This window comes from Sceloporus occidentalis, unplaced genomic scaffold (genome assembly GCF_023333645.1).
Source record: "Sceloporus occidentalis isolate IW3139 unplaced genomic scaffold, rSceOcc1.0.p SCAF_1, whole genome shotgun sequence".
Lineage (NCBI taxonomy): Eukaryota > Metazoa > Chordata > Lepidosauria > Squamata > Phrynosomatidae > Sceloporus > Sceloporus occidentalis.
The window spans coordinates 297,051,140-297,077,054 of NW_028316981.1; the positions used below are offsets into that span (position 1 = coordinate 297,051,140).

General features: G+C 39.8%; 1 protein-coding gene across 2 annotated transcripts in view; it reads left to right on the forward strand.

Moving 5' to 3' along the window:
- LOC149324115 (prolactin receptor-like) overlaps positions 1-21,527 on the forward strand; it is a 167,710-nt gene extending 146,183 nt beyond the window's left edge. For both annotated transcript variants that reach the window (XM_089496655.1, XM_089496663.1), the window contains 11 exons: positions 956-1,088; positions 1,412-1,581; positions 3,319-3,488; positions 4,874-5,015; positions 7,123-7,252; positions 10,979-11,148; positions 13,890-14,056; positions 16,429-16,570; positions 16,968-17,067; positions 18,309-18,378; positions 20,408-21,527. In XM_089496655.1, the coding sequence (XP_089352781.1) occupies positions 956-1,088; positions 1,412-1,581; positions 3,319-3,488; positions 4,874-5,015; positions 7,123-7,252; positions 10,979-11,148; positions 13,890-14,056; positions 16,429-16,570; positions 16,968-17,067; positions 18,309-18,378; positions 20,408-21,424 (2,411 nt within the window). In that variant the 3' untranslated portion in view covers positions 21,425-21,527. The remainder of the gene's footprint in view (positions 1-955; positions 1,089-1,411; positions 1,582-3,318; positions 3,489-4,873; positions 5,016-7,122; positions 7,253-10,978; positions 11,149-13,889; positions 14,057-16,428; positions 16,571-16,967; positions 17,068-18,308; positions 18,379-20,407) is intronic.
- Positions 21,528-25,915: the final 4,388 nt, after the last annotated feature.

Genomic DNA, 25,915 nt, shown 5'->3' on the forward strand with positions numbered 1-25,915 from the left:
GTTCACAATGGCTTTGTTCACTAATGACCATAGTTGAAACTGGACTTGCTCCTTCATTTCCATACACAAAGGATTTTGCATTTGAATTGACATTCTCACATACCAGTGGCATATATATGTCTGCCCCTGGTTTCCATTCCACTATATGTATCTGAGGAAGTAGACTGAAGTCTACGAAAGCTCATGCTGCCAACTGCTTTATTTCATTTAGTCTCAAAGATGTACAAGATCTCTCTACATACCAATTCTACAGATTAACACAGCTATATCTTTGAATGGATGTTATCTCTTTGTTTATTGATTTAAAGTTTCTGATTTGAGGGTGGGCTTTTCTTATTTATTGGAACTACAGTGGACCCTCCACATTCACTGGGGTCAGGGGCACAAGACCCCCATGAAAATGGGGGGGGGGGGACTGCAAATAAATAACCACTTTTTAATAACTGAGAGAACACATCTCTAGGAATCTCTAGGTCCTCCAGCACAACTCTATGGTCAACATTCAGCAGACGACATTGGCTGCAAAATCACACTGGAGGACCTACAAATGCCCAAAGAGGTGTTTTCTCTTGAAAGCTCTAGGTCCTCAGTATGATTCTATGGTCACCTTCCAGAAGAGTTGTGCTAGAGGACCTAGAGATTCCTAGAGAGAACATATTAATCAAATCCGTGAATGATCAATTCTGCAAAAGTCAAAGTTGCAGATGGGGAGGGCTAACTGTATAATGTAATTGAAGCATTTCCATCATCTTTTTCTATTGCTTGGCTGTATTTTGAAATTACTGTATTTATTTTTGAATGAGGTTAAGAACTTGGGCTTTCCTTTTGGAAAGAAAAGTGGCATACGGATAAACTATTATGATGAATTAAGGTAAATTTACATTTACAACCCAGGCCTTACCTGCTCTGCTAAAGAGTCACCATGACAGTAATTGCATTTATTACAATTCTTTAGGTCATTCACCTCCTGGGAAGCCTACAATAATAGGTTGCCGATCCTCAGGAAACGAATCATTTACTTGCCGGTGGAAACCTGATGCAGGTGGAGGGCCTCCTAAAAGTTACTCTCTACTGTACATCACAGAAAGGTAGGAAAATAGAAAGAGAGGGAGGCAGATCGGTGCTTTGTTTTGTTTTGTTTTTCACACAAATTCTGAAAAGGAAGGAACACTTTTTCCATACATATTCACATTTACAAAATGAAACCATATCTAAGCAGTTCTTCCAGGTTCTCAGTGTTTTATGGAATGAATTCCCACTGAGCTCTGGAGGACTTGCCTCTGTGTTATGATTTTACACTAGTTATGCCTTTAGGTCTGAGATATCCCATGAGGATGTAAGTATGTGGCTGTTGCCTACTAGGTGTGTGAATGCTTTTGTTTAATTGTCATTTTATTTTATTTTAAATCAGAGATGAACAGCCCCATGAATGTCCAGACTACATATCAGCAGGCCCCAATTCCTGTTACTTTGATCAAAGACACACCAGGTTTTGGACAAGATACAACATCACAGTAAAAGCTACCAATGACTTGGGGAGTAATTTCTCTGATCCTCACTATGTGGATGTGAGGACTGTAGGTAAGAGCAGAACATCAAAGGAAAACCTAGCTTTGCCTCCTAAGAAAGCCTTTTTTTGCTAAAAAGAAAAAGAAAAAGTACAAAAGGTGGCTAAGAAATATCATTTTAAATAATTTAAAACAATAAAACCATTAACTCAGATCATCTAGAAAAGTAATATGATAGCCAACTTTATATATCTGAAGGTATGGTGTAGTGGTTTGTGTGTTGGACTATGAATCTGGTGATCAGGGTTCAAATCTCCACTTGGCCATGGAAACTCATTAAAATGGCTGACAGTAACATAGATGAGAAAAACCTCTGTCTTTATTATTAAAGAACTACTCATACCTAGGTAGACTAGCCTAACCTGGAACTCTCTAAATGTGCTGGACTATAATTCCCATCATCTCCCAGCATGGTCACTGGCCTGTTGGCTGGGGTGAAAGAAGGGAAATCCAACACATCTGGAAGGTGACAGATGGGGAAGGCTGAGATCTACAGTGATGCTTCTGGTTGTTGCTGTGTGCCTTCAAGTGATTTCCAACTTATGGTGGCTCTAAGGTGAACCTATCATGGGGTTTTCTTGGCAAGATTTGTTCAGAGAGAATTTCCCATTGCCTTCCTCTGAGTCTGAAAGAGTATGACTTGCCTAAGGTCACCCATTGGTTTCCATGATGAATCTTCAGTGTGAGGTTGTTTTTTTTACACGAGCCACTTCCATGACCCAATGTTTGCAAGCAGTTTGTTCTAGAAAGCCACAATTAAGAATAACTTACCCAAGGTCACCCAGTGGGTTTTCATGGCTGAGTGGGTATTCGGACCCACATCTCCAGGGTCATATTCCAATGTTCAAACCACTATACCATACTCTTACAAAGTTGCCCCAGATCATTACTGAGGACTTTGTGGGACCATCATAGCCTTTTGTTGCTCTATTGCTGCCACAAAATGTTTTACATTAATGTTTTTAATTTGATTGTTTTTCACTTTTGTACTAGCCATTGTTTTCACTGTATTTTGTTTTAATTCAAATTGTTAGCTGCTTTGAGTCCCATATTGGGAGAAAGGCAGGATAATTCATTAACTAACTGGTGTAATTGCTTATTTGGTGTGGAGCCTGAACTTGCAAGCTAGAGTCCAGCAGTACTGCATTGTTCAAGAAATGGCTGAGTGTAATCTATGAACAGGCTTCATTCATGAACTTTAAGAGGGTTAAAAATCCCACATCAACGTGGCTTTCAGATATTGTTGGATTCCATCTTCCAGCATTATACCTTTGCTGAATACAGTTGCTATGAGATGCAGCTCAATAACATCATAGGATTTCTACCCGACTTAGATGAACTACTGTTCTACAGTTGGCCGTCTCTATATGTGGATTTTTTATCCACTGATTCAACCATCCACGGCTTGAAAATATTAAAAAATAATATAAACTTCAGAAACAAACTTTGTTTTCGCCCTTTTATATAAAGGACACCATTTCATTATGAGATTACATTTAATGGGACTTGAGAATCCATGGATTTTGGTATCTATGGTGGTGGTGGTGGTGGTGGTGGTGGGGGTCCGAGAACCAAACTCCAGCAGATATGAAGAGCCTACTGTACTTCATTGTTCAGGAGCTCTTTGTACCAATCTCTTCTGTACTGATTTGATTCTGTTCACATACATACAGTTTCATGAATGCAGGGGTTTTATGGGAATAGTTTTTTTTTTTTTTTAAATAGTAACTTCTGAACCTTTTTTGTATAGTTAAGCCAGACCCTCCTGTGGATCTTTCTCTGGAACTGAAACAGTTGAATGAGAGAAACTATGTGTGGGCAAAATGGTCACCACCACCTCTAATGGTTGATGATGCAGCAAACTGGCAAACATGTAATTATGAACTGCGAATGAACATTGGTGGAGGACAGGAATGGGAGGTAAGTACATTTGCATGCTTTTGAAAAACCCAAGGGTAAAGGATCTCAAAAAGATGTAGATGTATATATGCATGTATTAATTTAATGTGGCAAACATCCTTTCTTTGGCATAGCAAGGAATAGCTCAATGGCAGAGCAAAGATATTGTATTGTATTTAGAAAGCCTAGATGGCAGTGCTGGATGGTGGATGGTGGATTCTAGGGGTTGTAGAAAAAAGGTAACATTTTCAACCTCTGTAAGGCCCCAGTGTCATTTTGGTATAAGGTCGTAGATGCTTCCAGGGATAGCCATTGTGTGGTCTGGGGTAATTTTTAAAGAAAGGGATGATAGTTCAGTGGTAGAGCACTGAGGGGTGGCTGCTGAGGATCTCATGTTCAATTTGTGGCATCTTTTGTTTTGAAAAAAAAGGAAAATGTAACAGGGGATGGAAAACAGCGCTTCTCTGCTAACACTCTAGAAGCAACTGTTGGTCAAAGTAGACCACAGTGATCTAGGTGGACAGTGGGCCTTGATATCCTTTGGGGTTTGGTTCTAGGATCCCCCATGGATGACAAAATCCATGGCTGCTCAGGCCTAATATATTTAATGATGTAGTAAAATTGTGACCCTTATATAAAACTGCAAAATCAAAGTTTGCTTTTTGGAATTTTGCTTTGGAAAGCTTCTTTGGGATAACTATATAGATTAAGGAAACCAAAGCTCCATTTGTCATGTTTGCAACAAGAAAGAAAGAAAGAAAGAAAGACCTTTAGATCAGGAACAGTGAAAGTGCCAGATGTAGATGTTTCTAAGAGCTAAATGTAAGTCGGAATGTCTCCCTGTAGGAGCAAGTAACATATTAGCAGCACAGTGATGTGATTTGAGAAATGTAATTTTCTTAAAGAATACCAAAGAAACTGATCATTCAGCTCAGCTATGAAATGGATAAAAAATGCTCATTCTTCACTTAGTACTGAGTCATTCGAAAAGTGATGGATGCTTGTATTTCTTTTATTTAAAATACTCACTGAAGCATCTTTAAAAGACAGCTACTGGCTAGGTCATAATTTTTTTAAATTGACTAAAAATAAATCCAAACCAAAAAACTTAACCATAATAAATAAATTTCCTTGATTTGTTTTGCTGACAGCCTACAAAGGATTTGAGAGGGCACAAGATGTGGTTAGGAGGCCATGTCTTTCAGTGGAGCACAAGTTGTATAGTCTTATTCTTTGACATTTTTCTATATTTAATTACAGATATTCTTTTCAGTCCTAAAATATTAAGACATTACATAATAGCATAGTTCCAAGTGCTTCAGATTACTAGTGTAGAGACATCATTTGGATTCATTTTTTAATACCTGCAGTTCTCATAATTCCTGCTGTCTTTAACTCTTTCCTAGACTCATTTTGTTGGAGAGCAAACACAATATAGAATGTCTCAGTGGCAGCCAGAAGTGAAATATACTGCTCAGGTTCGCTGTGTAAGAGATAATGGGGAAACAAGTGAATGGAGTCCAGAAAGTCACTTCAAACTCCACAATGGTGAGTCAATTACTAATTATTTTTCTATTTGGAAGAGTTAAGAGGAGTCAGTATTTGAGAAACCTAATTTACTAGAGTCAAATTGTACATCACACATAGATTTGTCTAATAAAACTCTAGGAGCTGTTTCTTAGAGACAAAACAGCTTTGGGAGAGTACAGTTGCCAGAGAAGAAGGCAAGAAAAGCTTGCTTGCCAATTTTCTGTTTTAGCTACATCCCTCCCTTACTCTTAAGAAGATGTTCCAAAAAGTATTGGACAAATATGCCTGAAAGACCCACAAAAAACTATGTCAATTTTGGTTTCTTTTTGCTTTTTATTTTCCAGCTTTTTGTTCATTCTGTCCACTTTTCATGCTAGTTTGCATTTTTAAATGACAATAAAAACATGTAAATATTGTAATTTAGTTTGTACTATATCCTTTCTTGTGCAGAGTTTTCCTAAGATACACATTTTATGCAAACATTTTTTTTCCTAATGTAATGATTTGTTGTTGTTGCTGCTGTTCATTATATTCTGGTCAACACCCTTTCCCCTTGTATATGTCTTTTTCTAAGCATTTCTGAGTAAAAAGACTGAAGGAGTAGTTTGCAAGTTGATTCATGAAATGCAGTCTAGTTCACATTGTTCAAATTGGTTCACAGTGAAATAGAAACACAACGGCCCAATTCCCACTGGCTTATAACGCGGATCAGGACGCGAATCATGCGTGCACAGTTTCCATTTGAGCATGCATTCAATACGCATTGCTCCAATATCGTTTCCATTGGAATTCGAATCTGAATAGATTTATCCTGAAAAATCTGAATTATTGGTTGATAAACCAGTTTAAATAACAGTGTCTTTTTCGTGAGTTTTCCTGTGCCTCCGGAGTCTGATTCAGGGCAAATGAATGGGAACGAAAGGGTGTCTGATTTGGGAACCTGGAGATGGGAGGAGCAGCGCTCAAGGGGCTTGCCTGGGGGTGTCACCCGCTTGTTCTCTTTTCTGCATTACCGGTGCCTTTTTCTCCCGTTCGCATAGCCTTTCCCCTGGTGGATTGGGAAGCAGGGTAAGGCGATCATGCTACATTGAGCTCCAAACACAGTAAACACATTATGCCCCCTGCAACCTCCCCCCTGCTCCACATTCATAGACCAATGTGTGAGGAGAGCCATTGAACACCATTTTTAACTATTTTTTCTTTTTTTGCCTCTGCCTGAGCACCTGAGCAGCAGATGGGCTTTGCATTACATGCCTGCTTGATCGCCCCCCTCTCTTCTCCCTTTCCCAGAGGAACCATGGGAAGACACAGAAGAGCCTGGGACCCAAAGTGATTTGGGGTGAATAGAGGCTCCCTTTTCCCTTTCCCAGAGGGGAAAAGCACCTCAGCAACTGATTGGCTGTGACGTCAAGTGCTTAAGCGCTTGATTGACAGCTGCTTTAAAAAAAAGAGGTTCTGGAAGGGCAATGGGAATGGGGAGCAAAATAAACCGCTTCAAATTACCACAGGGAAAATACCAATGGGAACAAAAACAGGGGTAAAAAACCCAGGTCTGTTTGCACCTGTTTTTAATGGGAACGATGGGTCAGATTCGAATCAGAATCCGAATCGGAATCCAAGTCAGAATTGCAGTGAAATAAGCCGCTTTTTTTGCCCAGTGGGAATGGGGCCAACAATTTCTTTCCCATCCATAGTTTCAGATTTACATTGATGATGATGATGATGATGATGATGATGAAGCTTTATTTATAAAGTACTGTAAATTTACATAGAGCTGTACATACAATCAGTTAAAATAGATAAAATAAACCTGCCTATGGTGTACATTCTACAAAAATAATTAAACATTATACATATAATTATATCTTAACATTCAAACAATAAAATATAGCAGACCACAAATTAAAATAGCATTCGATAATAATCATGTAATGATTTCACTTTGTTAAAAGCCAATTGAGAATCACTTGTTCTGAAGCCTAGGAACAAGTGATTTCCAAATTAGTATATGGCTCAATCATGAATAAGCAGGGGTTTGCCCCAGATTCTCTTTCCCTAGTTTAACAAGTCTGACCATTACACTACACTGGCATAATTGATTTATTGGTCTTTTTTTTCTATTTAGGCCAACCTCCAGGGAAGCCAGAGTTAATAAGATGCCGCTCTCCTGAAAAAGAAACCTTTACTTGTTGGTGGAAACCTGGTTCTGATGGAGGACTTCCTAACAATTATACTTTGCTCTATAACAAAGAAGGGTAAGCAGAAATTAATTAAGCTAGGGTTTTGGTCTTATACCATTCTGCATTCTCTCGGAAGTTTGCTTTTAGTTTTTTCCCCACAAGTTAACTTCTTAATTCAAAGGGCCTTTCACACTACCATAATTGTAGCACTATGATTCCACTTTAACTGCAATGGCAACCTTTCATGGGAATCTAGGATTTGAGGTTGAGGGGGTACTTAGAGTTCTCAGCCAGAAGACTTTAGTGCCTCATCAAACTACAAACCCCAGGATTTCATAACTGTAGCCATGGCAATTAAAGCAGAATCACATGGCTTTAAATATGAACTGTAAGCTAAAAAGTCCCCCCTCCCCAAAAGTAACAACTCAACAACGGAGATTCTTATGGCACTGTAAAGATTAACAAATGTTAATGTTGAAAACAATGACAGCCATTTAAAACAGCTTTCTGCAGAGCTGGCTTCGCTGAAGTGTCTCCTTCTTCTTCAGAATCAGACATTTTGGGTGGGCTATCTCTGGGGCTTACCTGCGTTACTCTGACAGTGACACAGATGAGCTTCAAGAGAAACCAAGACACAATGCATTGTTCCTTTGAGCAGGATGTGCAGGGCATGGCCAATTCTAAAAATGTGCATGCTGACCACAGTTGTGGTCACCAGAATTCAGAAAGGACAATGACTTGTCCAGAGGAGAGTGAGCAAAATGGTGAAAGGTCTGGAAACCATGTCCTTTGAGGAACAGCTTAGGGAGCTGGGTATGTTTAGCCTGAAGAAGAGAAAGTTTAGGGGTGATCTGATATTCGTTTAAATATTTCAAGGGATGTCATATTGACAAGCTTGTTTTCTGCTGCTCCAGAGAATAGGATTCAGAGCAATGGATTCAAGCTACAGGAAAAGGGATTCCACCTCAACATTAGGAAGAACATCCTACACTAAGAGCTGTTTGGCAGTAGAATACACTGCCTTGGAGTGTGGTGGAGTCTCCTTCTTTGGAGGCTTTTAAACAGAGGTTGAATGGCCAACTGTTGGGGGTGCTTTGATTGTGTATTCCTGCATGGCAGGGGTTGGACTGGATGGCCTTTGTGGTCTCTTCCAACTCTATGATTCTATGACCACTTCTCTGCTGTGGTATTGTAGCAGCAAGAAAAGAGTAATTGCAGCACTTCAGAGCTCATCTTTTTCCATTTCTGGTGAGCTAGGATAGCTGTTTCCTCATTGTGGTTTTTGCTGCAGGCAGAGAATGGCCAGCAAGGCTTTCCAAAGCAGCAGCTCCACCACCTTCTTCAGGCCCTTCTCCCAATAAGGCAGGGCTGTTCCACCACCTCTTGGATTTTTCCATCTGATGTAGCAATGGTAGTCTGCCTGAGGGGATGCACTGGAGTCCAGCATCAAATACAGTGCACTGAGTAATACTTTAGTTGGCAGATTTTCACATACACGCTGGCAGGGGTGGGTTGGAATGCATACACTGAGGTGAGAAGGCATTGAAGTACAGACTGATATGACCTTTATAGTTGCAATTAACAAAACAGTTTGGTGCTAACACAAGAATTGCTGCATTGCTGAACTAATTAACACCTGTACTGTGATTTATTAGAAAAATAACAACAATAACAGCATTGTCATTATTCATTCCATTAAATAAATACAAAAATCAGTCTCGCTTTGCTGTGTTGTTTTTGTCATTTCTTTGGGTAGGTGTTGCATGAGAAATGGCTGATTTAAATAATCCCACTGTAGTGGTTTTGAGTGTTGGGCTACAACTCTGGAGATCAGGGTCCAATTCCCCACTCAGGATGAAAGCCACTGGGTGACCTTGGGCAAGTCATATGCTCTCAACCTCAAGGGAAGGCAATCACAAACCTCCTCTGAACAAATCATGCCAAGAAACCCCCATGATAGGTTCATGTTAGGGTTGCCATAAGTTGGAAACGACTTGAAGGCACACAACACACTACACCCCCCTCCTTGATATGCATATAATTCCTCTCACATCTTGGGTGTGCTTCCTTAAGGACAGCTACTTAAATTTAAAATGTTACAAACCAGCAAAAATAAACCTCATGATAGAAATACAGACACAGGGACAAGATTCTGTAAAGACCCAGATGTCAACACTGACCTCGAGCCTATTGTTTGGGCTCTGTGCAGACCGGCCATTAAGGCTGGCCTGGGGCGGGGTTGGGGCATGGCATCCACATAGTGCACATCCCGACTCCGCCCCCAGGGTGCTGTGATGCCATGTGCCGCTCCACATGGCATGTGACATCATGGAGCTCCTTTGGCGCTGCATTCACACAATGCAGCGCTGAAGGAGTGCCGTAAAGCCACAGGGCCGCAGCTATTGTGCCCTTTCCAGGGTGGAAAAAGGAGCCACTTTTTACAGCTCCATTTTGCACCCTGCAAATGCCAGATTGGGGCCATGGCATGCAGTTGCCACGGCCTCGATCTGGCTGTAAAAGGGACAGCTGGATCTGCACAGCCCTTTTGTCTGAACTTCTGTAGATTTTCTTGCAAATAATATTGGAAGAGCTCTGGTCTTTCAGTGTATTTGCAATATAGAAATTTTACATTTTCACCAATAACAGAAAACAGGCTTATCGTGTCTTAGTGATTAGGGTCAGGTCGTGTATCCTCCTTATAAATGAAAATGATAATGCCCTTACTTCCTTGAGGGGGATTGTTCCCCAAATTAGTAATCACTTAAAAAAATAAATAAAGTTTTGATAGCAAAGGAGAGCACCAGGTTTGCTCTCAATATCTCAGATGCATTGCCACCTTGTTGTGTCAGAGCACAACTGCAAAAATAAATTCTTTAATTTCTGATTGGGTTACTCAGCAAAGGGATCAAAGTGTAGAAAAAATTGAGAGGTCAGTATAAATATACTGAAAATGTTCCATCCATGCATAAATATCCCCCACCCACATTTGAGAGAGTGTTACTGTCTCTAATTGCTAGAAAGGTCTACTATAGTAGAAAAGTGAAGCACTAATTAGTAGTGGCCAAGCTTTCCTTACTGTCTTCCATCTTCTATGCATGAAACAAACTTTATGCTCTTTCTTCATCTGACAATAAACCAGGAGCTATATCAAAGTATTATTCCTTCTGTAGATAATGTAAAGTTGTTTTAATTGCTTCCATAAATAAAACAATCAGCACTCAAACAGAGTTTTTCTAAAGTTATCCCAGTATGTTTCTGAAGCCTTAAACTCTTATCCAGCTATTGTTGTTGAGTTAGAACAGGACTCTAAACTCCCTCAGTAGCTGTCTGAAGTGAGGATTCATCCACAGTGGCCTGATAGTGATGAAAGCACTCTGAAGAAAGTGTTCCTGCTGTCATCAGTTCACTTTGTAATTGCAAAAATGATACTCAGATGCACAGACTGATACTTCAGTTATTAAATTCTGGGATGGTGATGAGAAGGAAATAAATGGTGAGGGCAGAAGAAAATGAAGAAAGTATATACAGTATATACTTTCTTGATTTTCTTCTGCCCTCATCATTTATTTCCTTCTCGCCACCATCCCAGAATTTGATAACTGACATATCACTCTGTGCATCTGAGACAAACACCTGGGTCATAACAAATGCGATAGCTTTTAAGATACTGTGAGCTGCTTGTTGTTAGTCTGTTGTAACAGATCAACGTGGCCATTCCTCTGGAAATAATTCCTTTGTGATGGCCATAAGAATATTATGGTTATTATTTATTTATTTATTTTGTTGATTTTTATTTTTCAGAAGGAATGAATACAACGAATGTCCTGACTACATAACGGCAGGACCCAATTCTTGTTATTTTGATAAAAGGCATACTTCACTTTGGAAGATGTACAATTTAACCATAAAGGCTACTAATGAGATGGGAAGTGCTGTCTCTGAACCTTATTATGTGGATGTGGCTAACATAGGTATGTGATGGCAACAACGCTGGCTGGGGCACCTGGGCAACTGTAACCCCAAAAGTGACTTTTTAATGCTCTGAGCCTGTGTGGCATCTCTCATTAACCATGAGTGGTGCCCAACCATGACCAGTGGGAGCTGGGGATTTCCATGTCAGTGGGGAGGTAAACCTGCTCTGGATTTTAGTTTGAACTTTACAGGAACCAACCCAGGTGCTGAAGCCTATAGAATTATTTAGGCTAAAATCTGCACCACTGACACAGAGGCCACCAGCTCAGTAAATCAATCTTCTGTAGGTTAAATACCAAGGCTTTGTTTCAGAAGTTGCAGAGATGTTATCAGGAAAATATTTCAGACAGAACTGGGTACCAACCTCCTGCATACCATATAAAATGCCTAGTACTCCTCCCAATAAGTTTGATGGACTAAAGCTGATTCTTTCCATTCCAATAAAATTGAAGCTACTTCCATTTCAGTCAGTTCTTTCCCCTTTCCTCACTACTAGCTAAGAGATAAAAGTTCACAGTAGAAAAATCCCTCCCATAGGCACCTGGCATTCCAACCTTCTTAGTCTTCTACAGTGATAGCCAGCCTTAGCTTTCTCACTCCACAGTTCAGACCAACATAACCAATTGTCTTCCAAACACACATCACTTGGAATACTGCGTCCAGTTCTGGACACCACAATTCAAAAAGGATGTTGACAAACTGGAGTATGCCCAGAGGAGGGCGACCAAACTGGTGAAGGGTGTGGAAACCATGCCCTGTGAGGAGCAACTTAGAGAGCTGGGTATGTTTAGCCTGAGAAGGTTAAGAGGTGATATGATACCCTTGTTTAAATATTTGAAGGGATGTCATGTTGAGGATGGAGCAAGCTTGTTTTCTGCTGCTCCAGCGACTAGGACATGGAACGATGGTTGCAAACTACAGGAAAAGAGATTCCAGCTCAACGTTGGGAGGAATGTCCTGACAGTAAGAACTGTTTGACAGTGGAACATATTCCCTCGGAGAGTGGTGGAGTCTCCTCCTTTGAAGGTCTTTAAACAGAGGCTGCATGGCCATCTATCAGGGGTGCTTTGATCATTTGTTCTTGCATTGCAAAGGGTTGGACTGGATGACCCTTGAAGTCTCTTCTAACTCGATGATTCTTAAGATACTATATAACACTATATGACATATAAAAGAAAATACGTAACCCCATAGCTTGTTTTATATATACCAAGCATCCTGTTCAATACATTATTAACAGCAAGAGCATAACCTCTAGCTTTGACAATTTAGCAATTTAGCTTACCCATTACAGGCCTGTGATGTCACTGTCAATTAGCATGTATAACAACATATATAATCAAATAACACAACATTAATTCTAATAGTCATCTTGTAAACCAACCCAAGTCCCCCATTAAAACATGACAGATCTCTTCCATTACTTTTATGTTGCATTACATAAAACATGAAAGGATTGACCAATCCTGACAGTGGACCTTGTTTTCTTGCTGCAGAAGTGCTGAGTGTGTTGTTAAGCATCTCTTACACCCCAATGTTTCAGTGATTCCCTCCAGTTTAAAAGGTTGCTTTGGGCAGACCTGTTATAGGTTCCAAAAGGGATTGTTGTGCGTTTTGCTGCTTTGCATCCAGCTGTGGGTTGACTAAAAACTCACTGCTGCCATGCACTTCCATAAGCCTGATCTGATGTTTTGTCAGGGAAAAATTATCCCAGGGAAGAGATCTGTAGTGTTTTTGTCCCGAGGAGATCCAGATCTTCACAGTGATGTGATTACCAAACCAATGTTCCCACTACATTTTCCATTCCCGAATTTCTCCATGCCATTTTAACCCTCACACTTGCTATTATATCAGTTTAAAAGGGAGGTTTCTCCATTTTGAGGAACAGTGTAGCACGATCTGGATCGATTCGGTAGCATACTCACACTACCAAGGATTCAGATCCTTTTGGCTCTTTAAAAAAAGACACACTTAAGGATCTGGTGTCAAATACATTGGGTTAAACAGGTTTTCCATGCCCCCCCCCCCCCAAAAAAAAAAAAAGTATATGGTGAATATCTCTTGTTGAACTGGTCTTCTCCTTTGCTGGGTGATGTCAGATCTGGCTGGCTAACCCTTGAATATGAGTTGTGCATAAAACCTGAAGAAGGACAAGAGTGGGAGGTGAGAAGTGGGAATGTTGCTGAAATAACCCAATTTCACACCAATTGTCCCTGTTTATTCTATTATCTAAAATTGCTGGCATCTAGTTCTGGTAAAATACTGTACAGGTTGAGTATCCCTTATCCAAAATGCTTAGGACCAGAAGTGTTTAAGGTTTCAGATTTTGGAATACTTGCATATATGTAATGAGATATTTTGTAAATGAGGCCAAATTTTTTTATGTTTGATATATACATTATACACATAGCCTAAAGGTAATTTTAAACATATTTAAATAATTTTGTGCACGAAACAAAGATTGTGTACACTGAATCATCAGAAAGCAAAGGTGTCACTATCTTAGACACTCATGTAGACAATTTTGGATTTTGGAATTCCAGCTAAAGGAAGCCCACCCTACAGCTATTTTGTTTCAGTGTTACCTTTTGGGGACAAGCCCCCTTTTTGCTGCATATCATAAAGTTCAGCAGGTAGAACAGTTTGTTTCCATGTATAGCATGGTGGGGGCAGGGAAGAAGGGTCATCCATTGTTCCAAATTGGTTGAAGAGCATAAATCTCCAATCCTTCCTTTTTCAGTTCAGCCGGATCCTCCAAAAAACCTGTCTCTGGAATTTGAGAAAAAAGTATATGGTGAATATCTCTTGTTGAACTGGTCTCCTCCTTTGCTGGGTGATGTCAAATCTGGCTGGCTAACCCTTGAATATGAGTTGTGCATAAAACCTGAAGAAGGACAAGAGTGGGAGGTGAGAAGAAGTTCTTGGTAGACAAATATTTTGTATTTCAGTTATAGATTACATCACAGAAGAGGCACAATATAACACAGAAACATTTACCAGAAATTGCCCTTTGATGGGCAACATAGTACCACTAACACATGCATATACATACACACAGACACCCATAGTTAGTTTATTTCAATCACCATCTCCATATCTGTAGTGCTGCATCTCTGGCTGCATCTGCACTGTAGAAATAACCCAGGTTGACACAACTTTAATGGTTCAATGTTATAAAACACTGGGATTTGTAGTTTTGTGAGACACTTAGCCGTCTTTGTCAGAGAGCTCTGGTGCTATAGCAAACTATGGTTCCCAGAATTCCATAGCATTGGGCTGTGGCAATTAAAGTGGTGTCAGAATGGATTATTTCTGCAGTGCTGATGCACCTCAGAAAGAAACCTCAGTGATTATTTCTGCTGTGCTGACACACCTCATGGAATTTGGGTGACAGAACTGTCTGTCTGTTTAATATCTCACCTTTCTCCCAGGTTTGGGATGTAAGGCAACTTCCAACTTAATTTAAAAGGTTCCAATAAAATCACAATACACATGTTTAAATGCATGTTAAAACAATTTAAAAATAGAACACTAATAATAAATAATCAGTAAAAGTGCTGAAAGTCTTATGCATTGGTTTTAAAATCTCTGTCCCTAAGAGACAGGGAGGCAGTGGCTGACAACATGTTTTTGCCAAAAGGACAACAGGAAGAGGGCTGACCTATCATTCTTTGGAAGGGAATTTCACATTCTAGGGGGCAGCCACCAAGAAGGCCTTCTCTCATGCTTTAAGTAAGCTTTTGCAGTTTCCTGAGAAGAGTTGGTGACAAATCAGAAAAACCTAATTAAAACAAGCATTTCTTCTCTATTTTAAATGGCTTTTAGGAATCACTGCCAAAATTTGGTGGCATGGTTCCTTACTAAGTTTCAGCCACAGCAACCATAGGACTTTTTCACATGGGATCTATATGCTTCCATCCCAAAAATGGTTAAAGTGCTGGCATCCTGGAAAAGCAAGCCAATTTGCAAATGCTTATCACACACAGAGCACAACAAGGGGTTAAAAACACATTAAAGTGGGTCCTATGCGAATTTGGGTATCAAACAGATGAGGACAAATCCCCGTTGCTAGCTTAGGAAGTATCTTTTTTGCGTATGCTCCAAGTTCCACTTGAGTTGTTGTCACTGACTGTCTTTGAGGGGCATCTTTGGGTTCAAAGTGGTGGATTTGGGCAGGGAGGTGTTTCAAGTGCCTATTTTCAGCAGTGTGGGTGAGCTTCTGGGGTGTTAGCCTTGTCGACTGCTCCCCCCAGATCTACCGGCAGCGAGGGTAGCGCACTGAGGATTGTTGCTTGTCCCTGTCTCCATCCTACATAGGCTTCCCAGTAGTGTGAAGGTGTACCTGGGCTGCACGCCCCTAATCCAGGCCTTATCTTTTGGCCGGCTGCATGCCTTTGTGGTGCCCCCCGAACTGTCATTGCCCTCCAGGTGGAGCTGTCTGTGCTTCGTAAGTGCGTCGGTCCCCATGCATCATCGGCTGTAGATTGGGGCTTGTTTGACTGTTGCCTGTGTGTATGTGTATACCTTTAAGAAAAAGGGAGATGCAGGAAGGAAAATCGCAACCAAGGATCATGGGAATTGTAGTTTGTTTATAACAAAGGGAATCCATGGTCGATCTAGAGAAGCATTTCATACCAAGTCAAATGTGAATTGACTGCAACTTCACAGTGCGAAAGGATTTATAAATTCGATAGTTTTTCTGAATTTAGCTATTCCTGGGATGACTCATTATTGTGTGTGGATTGCCATCAGAATTGTGTGAAAAAGTCCATACTGTTAATGCTTCCAGGACTATTTGTGGAAATGGAGATCCCCATAAAACCATGCTTCCTGGAGGGTAGTTTCACCCTGAACCTGATTTTGGAGTGGGGAAAAAAAATTACAAACCTTGTAGGAAAGTTAATGGGGCAGGCTCTGTTCTATATACCTAAATCTAGATCCAAATGAGAGGAACCTTTAGTTTGGCACCAGGCTAGTGGATATCACCAAACTTTCCAGCCTTGAATTTCTTAAGATAATTCATGATGTGTTGTGTAAAGATGTACTTCCTTATAGTTTGACTTTAACTTTTTGTCAGTTAATTCTCTTTAATGGTCCATTGTTATAGGAGAGAGAAAGAAAAGAATTCATTATCCCTCTACAACATGTGCACATTATACATAGTGTTCTGAAACCACAGAGTATCTCATTTCTAATTAAAAGCATCAAGTGTCTTTATTGTTGCCCTTACTGTATTAGAAAGTACTCATTATTTCCCTTTGTTTTTCATACATTTCCAGAAAATATTTGTTGGTCAGAGAACAACATACAAGATGTTCAGTATAAATCCTGGTGAAAGGTATGTTGCACAAGTCCGCTGCAGATCAGATCATGGCTCATGGAGTGACTGGAGTCCCAAAAGTTACATCAAGCTCCAAAAAGGTGAGAGTGATATTTGATCCCCTCCCCTTAATTTTACTTAGGGATCCCCTCCTTAAGGTTAAGTTAGTGCCAGCCTTGTAACACCACAAATCTGTTTGGTTTAGTTTGATTTATTCTGAATTTAGAAATAATGAATCACTAATAACACAAATTTCTTACTATTTATCAACATTGATAATAACAGAGGCATAAATAACCTATAGTCCAGTTGTAGCATGTTGGGTTTTTATGTGCCTTCAATTCAATTTCATCATATGGTTTTCTTGGCAATATTTATTCAGATGAAGTTAGCCATTGCCTTCCTCATAGGTTGGAAGAGCATGATGTGCCCAAGGCCAGTCTGAAGTTATGCTGAAATGTAACCTGAAATATAAACTCTCCTTGTTTTTTCTCCTAGACGTCAGAGTGAAGGATATACTTGTTTGGATCTTTGTGGCTTGTTTATCGTTTGCTGTATGTTTGATAATGATCTGGACACTGGCTTTGAAGAGAACTAAGTAAGTCACCATTTTTGATGTTGCAAGATGTGTAAAAACAATCAAATTGGTTATTTCTAAAACAATCAAATTTTGACTTGTCTCTTTGTCATGTATGTTAGGGAGAAGGGGGAACCACAAAATATATACAGTAGGCCCTCCATATCGACAGATTCTTTATTCATTGATTCAACCATTCACAGCTTGAAAATATTTTTTAAAATGTAAATTCCCAAAAGCAAAACTTGATTTTGCTACTTTATGTAAGGGACTCTGTTTTACCATGCCATTGTATTTAACTGGACTTGGGCAGCCACTGATTTTGATATCCATGGCGGGGGGAGTCCTGGAACCAAATCCCAGCAGACACCAAGGGCCCACTGTATTAGAAGAGAATGGAAAAGGTTAATCCTTCCCTCTAATGGATCCTTGCTGTTGTTCTTAACCATAAGAAATAAAAACAAAACAAAACAAAACCAAAAACAGTTATTGCCTTAGATTACCATTCAACAGAATGACTTTGACTCTTACAAAGTCAGAGGAATAATGCCATCTCTGGCTGGACCATGGCTGTAGTGTTTGGGGAAATTTCCAACAATTCAAGAAAGAAAACCCCACTTGCCTGTTCAGTTCAATTTTTTGCTTCAGGTTTTTTTTATAGAATGTACTTCCAGACCAACCAAAGTCTCCTACAACTGCCTTGGTCCTAAAGGGCTTTGGCCTCCAATCTCAGTCTAGGTACCAACTTTTAAAAAAGATTTCACAGTGCTAGAGAAAGATTCAAGGGCTTCCTAATGTCCCCAAACCCATGTACTAGAGAATTACCAGCAAGTCTCCAATATCTCATGCTTGGGCAAAGTTCTAAATAACAATAACATATTTATTTCTTACCCACCTCTCCCCATGGATCAAGGCAGGAAACAACAACAATTAACAAACACACCACATCAGTTAAAACACATCAGTTAAAATACAAATCAATTTAAAAGGACAAGATATACATATATTAAAATAATCCATATTTAAAATTCATCATTTAAAAATAACAATTTAAAAATCAATTGGGTAAGCCTGCCAGAAAAGACAGGTCTTTAATGCTGCTTTGAATTCAGACAGCGTATTCAACTGTCAAATTTCCGTATTATATATGTGCTAGAATCAGGAGGGGGGGGACTAAACTAATTACAAAACTAATTGCTTGTTTTCATCTCTTCTTCTCTCTCCCCCCCCCCCCCCGCCCACCCATCGTTTTCCTTTTTCAGCATGGTGGCCCGCATTCTGCCACCTGTTCCAGGTCCTAAAATTAAAGGCTTTGACGCTCAGCTATTAGAGGTGAGTCTTTGGGTCTTCAGCAAAAATAAAGAATGGATATTCTCTGCCTTGCATTTTGGATGACAAAAAAAAAAAGAGAGAGAGCGAGAATCCAGCACTGGAAACATTAAACATTCTGTGAATAATAGCAGATTGTATTTTGTATTGTTGTAAATTCAGACAATTGAACAACATTATCTGAATTCACAACAAAACAAAATACAATCTGCAATTATATTGAGCTCCAAACTACTCAATAATTGCATGGTTTGCCCTTGAAGTAAGGAATTCTCTCCCCTAAGAGCCAATTTGAGGTACCCAGTCTAGAACAGGACTGCAAGTGGAGGTAAGGGGTTTTCATCTTTTGATCTCTGCTATATCCCTTTGCCAAATCACAAGCTGATTTGCTGACAGGAAAAGGCTACTAATAGGAGCACCCACAAACCATGCAAATACAATAACACCTAAGGGACTGATATGATTCAGAATTGAAACAGAAAGAAAAAATAATTAAAGCACCCTTCATCCATGGTGGAATCCCTGATTATTTGTGAAAGGAAAGTCTTGCATTCTTGGATGTGATCGGTGCCAGGTGTAGTTTGACCCATTGGTTCTTTTAGTCCAGGGGTGTCAGATGTATGGCCTTTCAGATGTAACTGGACTTCAGCTCCTCATTCAGATTGACCAGCAGTTCATTTATGAGGTAATTGGAGTAGTAGTCCAATAACATCTGGAGGATCTCATGTTCCCCATCCCAAATATAGTCTGCTTTGGTAGGTAGGGGTGTTTTTGTTTGTTTGTTTGTTTTTAGTGTTGGCTAGTGGGGAATCTTTCCTGCTTCAGTGACCTGGGATTCCTTGACTAGTTAAATACTTTATTTGAGATCTCTGGCATAGACGCTATGTGCTTTCCTGCCCTACTATTGTATCTGTCTCTACCCACTCCTGCCTAAATGGTACTAGGTGTTTAAAAAGTAAATATAAGAAAAATCAAGGATTGTTCAAAGACTCTTTTGGCAGATAGCTAACTATTCTATGTAACTGGAAGGCAGGATGAAGCCTCTGAATTTTCCAAGCTCAAGATAACACACATTGGCAATCTGATACACCATGCTGGTTAACAAAGCAGAAACTTTGTAGGCTTCTCAGGGCCCTGGAATGGTAAAGAAGTTATCCATCTTCTGCATGGGTAGGGCCCTTTTAGCTACTGTTAAAAAAGAGACCTTGGAGGAGTGAGTTTGGCATTAATCAGAGGTTGCAGAAGTTACATTTTAAAAAAAACCCTGAAACTCCCACATTCTCCCCAGTTAGTATGACCACTGGCTTTCCAAAGCATTGGTTTGATAAATGCAAACTCAGATAGCAATGTGAGTCCTGGGATCTCATGGGGAAACATGTCCAAAAAAACAAAGAGGGCAGGAAAAACTTACACTCATACACTAACTGACAAATAATAATTGATAAATTAATTATTATATCTGCTATGCTAGAGACATTGTGGTTATTACCTTCCCTAAAAGCAGCTCACTTGAAGGATGGCAAAGTATTTTCCACATGACATTAGTAATAATCTTCAAGTAGTAGTAGTAGTGCTAGTACTAGTAAGTGGTTACTACTAGTTCCCATGCCATTCCCGACACTCAGACCACTACACCATGATGACTGTCATTATCAGTAGTAATTGTTGTTAAAACTGCAAAAAAAAAAGAAAAAAGAAAAAAAGGAGACGTATCTCAGGATGCTTAAAAAGATATCCTTTTATTTGCGTAAAAGCCCAGCATGTTTCCACATATAGAGTTTACCTGCACCAGATAATCCTAAAATTCCTCTAGCATGCATCTGAGGAAGTAAGCTGTCATCTATCAAAGTTCATATTATATAGTAAAGTATGAACTACAAAGGTGGTACACAGCTCATGGCTGTAGTCCAAAAAGGTATTTTTCCCCCAAGCTTTGCTTTACATTACTTTTGTGTCTGTTGCAATTTTGAGTGTAATTCAAATAGTCTAATCATCCTATGCCTAATATCATTGTACGTGTGTTTTCCTTAAGGCGGGAAAAACTGAAGAATTACTGAGTGCTCTGAATTGCCAGGGTTTCCCTCCAACATCAGATTATGATGACCTGTTGGTAGAATTTTTGGAAATTGATGATAGTGAAGACCAGCAATTAATGCCAAATCATGGAAAGAATCATCACGATTTGACACACCAGGAAACAGACAGTGACTCGGGGAGAGGAAGTTGTGAGAGTCCTTCTCTATTGGCGGAGAAGCGCAAAGATGCCAGAAATCCACCTGAATTGAAAGCACTAGATATCCAGGATGTGCAAAAGAACACTGCTATAAAAAGCACACCAGAAACCTCAAGTATAGACTGTGAAGGGCAGCTCTCTTGTTTCAACAGTGGTGGACCACGGGTGTCCACATGGCCTGGGGCCCAGATGCCAAATTGTCAGACTCCTAATTGTTTCAACCAGGAGGCCCCAGGTGTGTGCAAAAGAACACTCAGTGCCATGAATGTAAACAGGTCACCTGTTCTGATAAGGAATGAAGAAATGGATCATCATTCCGAACATCCTAGAACCACTGAAACTATTAGCAAAGGAACACCAGCCAAATTGGAGGATGGGACAAATTTACCCTTAAATGTTCACAGTGATCAAAGGGTATTGTGGTTATTTCCTCCCGAGAGATTGCCTTCTTCATCTACAAAGCCAATGGATTATGTAGAAGTTCACAAAGTCAATCATGATGGCGTACTGGCTGTATTACCAAAGCAGAAAGAAAATGTTCACAAATCTGAAAAGAGTCTGGTTGCCAGAGATGCAAATGAATACACCAAGGTTTCAACTGTTGCCAATAACCATATTTTGGTGTTATTTCCAGATCCCAAAATGGCGGGTTTGCCTTCCTTTCAGGAACGTCCAAAGGAACTGAGCCAGAGATGTCAACAGAGCCAAGCAGAGAAAAATATGAGCTACTGCCACTCTGCTCCAAATGCATACAAAATGCAGCGTGGTGGGATGGACTACATGGATCCAAATAATTTTATGCCCACCTTTAATTAATTGAAAGGTTGGCTGTCCTCTTCAGATGACACTACAAGTAAAGTAGACATGAATCACACAAAATTGGTCAAATATCTGATTAAGCTCAGTTGTTGTAGTAGTGCATAGCTTTTAATGCTTTATGCTGAATCACCTATGAATATGCTGATAGCTTACAGATAATTTTTTTCTCTCTGATTTTTCAGAGCTAATTTTTGAAGAATAATTTACAGGAATTAAAAATACATGATGTAGTTTTATTTTTTTAAAAAAACGAACACACACTACCAATATCTGTTTGTGATGCATTATTACATGGTTAATGCAAAATGTGACAAAAGCAACCTCAGATCATCATCAAATGTTAGTTGAGAGGTGCAGACTGCCCTTCTGCTTAAAAAATCTGTGAAAAATTGTATGGCAGTCAGATTCTTAAACTACACCAGTGGTGTCCAAACTATTTTTCACAAGTGTGCTATTATATAAGTATGTATTGTACACAATACAATACAAATTGTAAACTTCACAATACAAATGTGATAAAGTGTGCCACTGTAGTGCATAGCTTGGGGAAGCTGCTTTTTGAACTACAGCTTCCAAAAGTCCCAGGGGTCAAGCTGGCTAGAGGATTCTGGGAGATGTACAAAAAATGACCTTTTCCCAGTTACACATTGCTCCAGTATGAGGGGTATACTACATGTATAACATAACATGTTTTGGGGTGGAGAGACTTTTTCTTTAAGTTGACTGGGCCACAGTACTGCAGACCATAAACAAGAGTTCAGATCCACTTTGTGCTGCCTCTGGACCCAGGGACATTTCTATCCTAAGTGCCACAAATCCATTTAATTCACTGCCAGTTGTACAGAGGGGACCCTTAGACAGGAGCTTTCTGATCGCCTCTTTGTATACAAATATAACCAATTCCCATGTTAGAAATAGGTGGCCCATTTGCACTTTCTCCTTTTTATCTCTGCTGTAAGTAGGACAAGATCTGTCAGAGAAGGAGAATGGTGGCAGAACTCCTTCAGCATGTACCAGGGAGCTGTCCTTGTAAGCAGTAGGCCAGAATTGTGTCTCCTGTGGTCTGCATACAGCTTTCCAACACACACACACACACACACACACACACACACACACACACAATGAACCCTCTCCCCTCTGAGGAAAAATTGGCCTAAAAATGAGCAGTTGCTGCCTACAAAACCTTTTGTGGGGCTATTGTCCATTTTAGTTCTATTTCCCCATGCACACTTGGGGGAGGACTGAAATAACCTTTTTTGTGTTAGCCAGAAGCGATCTTTCTAGTCACTTCCTGTCTTGAAAAAAGTGGTGGTTCCAGCCCAGAAAAATCTGGTGGGATGGAAGTCTGTGGGGACAGTGGGGACAACCCCTGGTACATTATTCTGGTGTATTGAGAGGGATTCCAGTGGCAGCTGCCTCCCCTGACGCTCATTGGCATACTGGAAAAGGAGACCCAGGACATTAGGAGCAGAACCAGTAGGCCCACAGTAGCTGGCTTGAGTTTCCCCTTCTGCTGATGTTGGACCTGATCTATGCCATTCCTTGGCCACCCAAGAACTACATGCTTTCTTCAGTAAAAACTAGCCAAATACAACAGTCAACATAAAGTAAACACATGATGGGGGGGAGGGGAGAGAATACAATTGCTTAACCGCTTGCATGATTATTGTTGTTCATGCAGTTTTGCTGACATGCTACTACTGAAATGTTCCTACCAGTTTTTCTATAACATTTCCCTTTATCTTTCTATTTTAAAGAAAGCCCTAGTTTTATGGATGTTAAAAAATATTATACCAAAGACCCTTTATCAGATCTAATATATTGAATATGGTGGAGTCTCCTACTTTGGAGGTTTTTAAACAGAGGCTGGATAGCTATATGTCAGGGGGTGCTTTGACTATGCATTCCTGCATGTCAGAGGGGTGGACTAGGTGGCCCTTGAGATCTCTTCCAACGCTGTGATTCTATGAATATATTCCTGAATAAGGGGGGGGGGGTCTTCTATACCTAGTTTGCCTTCTTTGCTTCAGTATGATAAATTATTGTGCAGTAGAAGCAGACAACTTACAGCCTTCCAGATGTTGTTAGACTACAAATCCCAGCAGCCTTAGCCAGCAAAGCCAGAGATGAAGAATGCTGTGAGTTGTAGTCCAACTCTAGAGGACCATAATCTGTCCACTCTTATTATATACCCTATCATCTCTGTAGCCTTTTCAAACTAACTGCAAACAAAACCTGTTGCAAGGATTTCGGCATGGGGTTGGGGGAAGGGAATTTACCTTTTTGTATTCTTCTAATGATCTGAATTACCTTTCAGCAGAGTTCAGTTTCTTGTACTGCCTTATTGTACATAGTAAAAAGTCTACTTTAATACAAGCCCTGTGTATTTTTGCAGACTATTTTTCTATTGGTAAAAAATACAACTATTTTCTAATTCTCCAGAGATATGTACTTAACCAAAAAGTTTTGTTGCCTCCTCTCTTACTGTTCTGTGAACAATGCAGAGGATAAGAGAGGAAGGCGCAGTTTCTGTAATGAAACTCTCTTGGTGTAGGCGTAATGTTGAATATGTGTAAAATTGTTTTTCTTGAGGTCTTCGGTTCTTCCTGCCATATCAAGTCCATGTATTTCTATGCCTGTTTCAAGGGACTTACCCTCCCAGTGCAGTTCTCACAGACACTTCCAGAACGACATTGAAATCAATTGCCTTTGCAATGCCAAGTGCACTGGGCTTGTACAGTAATGGTGCATGTGAGGAGCATGCCCTTCTGTGTCCCTATCTGACATGGAGCGTCACAACCATTGAGAACTTTCAGTCCAGCAGCAGTAGAAATTCTGGCTGAATGTCTGCCCTTCTAGTCTTTCCCCCCCTATTTTCACTAAAATATTTAACTCCATGGCAGACATGGAGGAACCAGTATTCTGAACTATCTAAGCTTTTGGTCTGATCCACCTTATGGTCTGATCTGTCTTATGTTCTTATTTGTGCACCTGTTATATTCAGCTTTTGGAAAACGGGTGCCAAAAAGTTTGGCTATTCCTGGAGTAGGAAAGCATAAAGCCAAAGGCAGGCAATTTGTAACCCTCCTCAGATAATATTAGATTAGAAATCTCACCATCTGTCACATGGACTTTGTTGATGGAATTTGCATTTCTCCCTCTTGCCCACTAAAAATGTAGGGGAAATGGAAAATAGCTCTGTGTTGAAACCCCCCTTTACGATAGTGAAAATTAAGGAAATCTATTAAATGTGCACTATTGTCCTTATTTTTAATGAGTCTGCAGTTAACAGCTTTCAATTGTCATCATTAAAGGTCTCCCTTGAAACAGACCCACATGTCCAGGAGAGCAAAGTGTGACCTCTGTTCAGACTAAATATTGTATATAAATAAAACATACATTTTTCTCCTGCATTATTGCTGATGGTCAAAGTGTGCTCTTACATTTTTCCAATAACAGTGGCTGTTAATATGTATCAACTAGAAACATATACGTTGCCCTACACCAGTTTTCTAATAATCCATGGCATTAATTATAAACTGTGGTATGTGGGTTTCCCCACCCCCCAGTACAGATTATATTAAATAGAAATTGAAGGATTTTTTTGTTCTTTATGCTGTGATATAATGGTCCAGAAATAATTATTTTTAAAAATGTGTAATTTTTATTCTCTGTAAAAAGCAATCTGCCTTTCCTAGCAGACATGTCAAGTAAAAAATTCTGTCTTCAATTTGTTGACTTGTTTTTGTCTAGCTACACATATGCAACAGGCTTTTAAAATATATATATATAATTTACTCGTGTAGTCTTATCAATAATGGCCACTTGTTAAAATTCCATTTGCAGCTTCTTCTTTCTCCTGTGCTCACTTCTCAGATATGCTGCACTCGCTGTTCACATCAATAAATTTTACATCTTTTGGCTGCAATCTGATTAGGAGAGTAAGTCCCATAGATCACAATGGGATTTACTTTGGATTAGTAAGTGTAGATGGGAATGGTCATTTTCTATTGACTTGGCATATAGTATGTGAGTGTTGTGCAGGAAAACATAAACCAGCTAAATATGTGTTTGCTGCAAAGCCATAAAGCTGTGCAATAAGACAGTGTGATGGAACAGGCTTGTTTCTTTTTCTCCAAACAAATCATGCTACCTCATGTTTCCTTTGCCCTCTGAAATCAGAGAGAGGGAGGAACAGAGATGTCAAAATGCTAATTATCTTGAAAGAAGCAAATTGAGCCCTTTACAATTGCTGTGATATGTGGCAGAGTGACAAAGGGGGTGTTTAAGGAAGCAGACAGCAGTTTTAGTTCATTTTAAATCCATGATATCTCATATTTGTTGTTGCTGTGTGCCTTCAAGTCATTTCTGACTTATGGTGACCATAAGTTGAACCGATTATGGGGTTTTTGTGGCGCATTTATTCAGAGGAGGTTTGCCATTGCCATCCTCAGAGGCTGAGAGAGAGTGACTTGTCCAAGATCACTC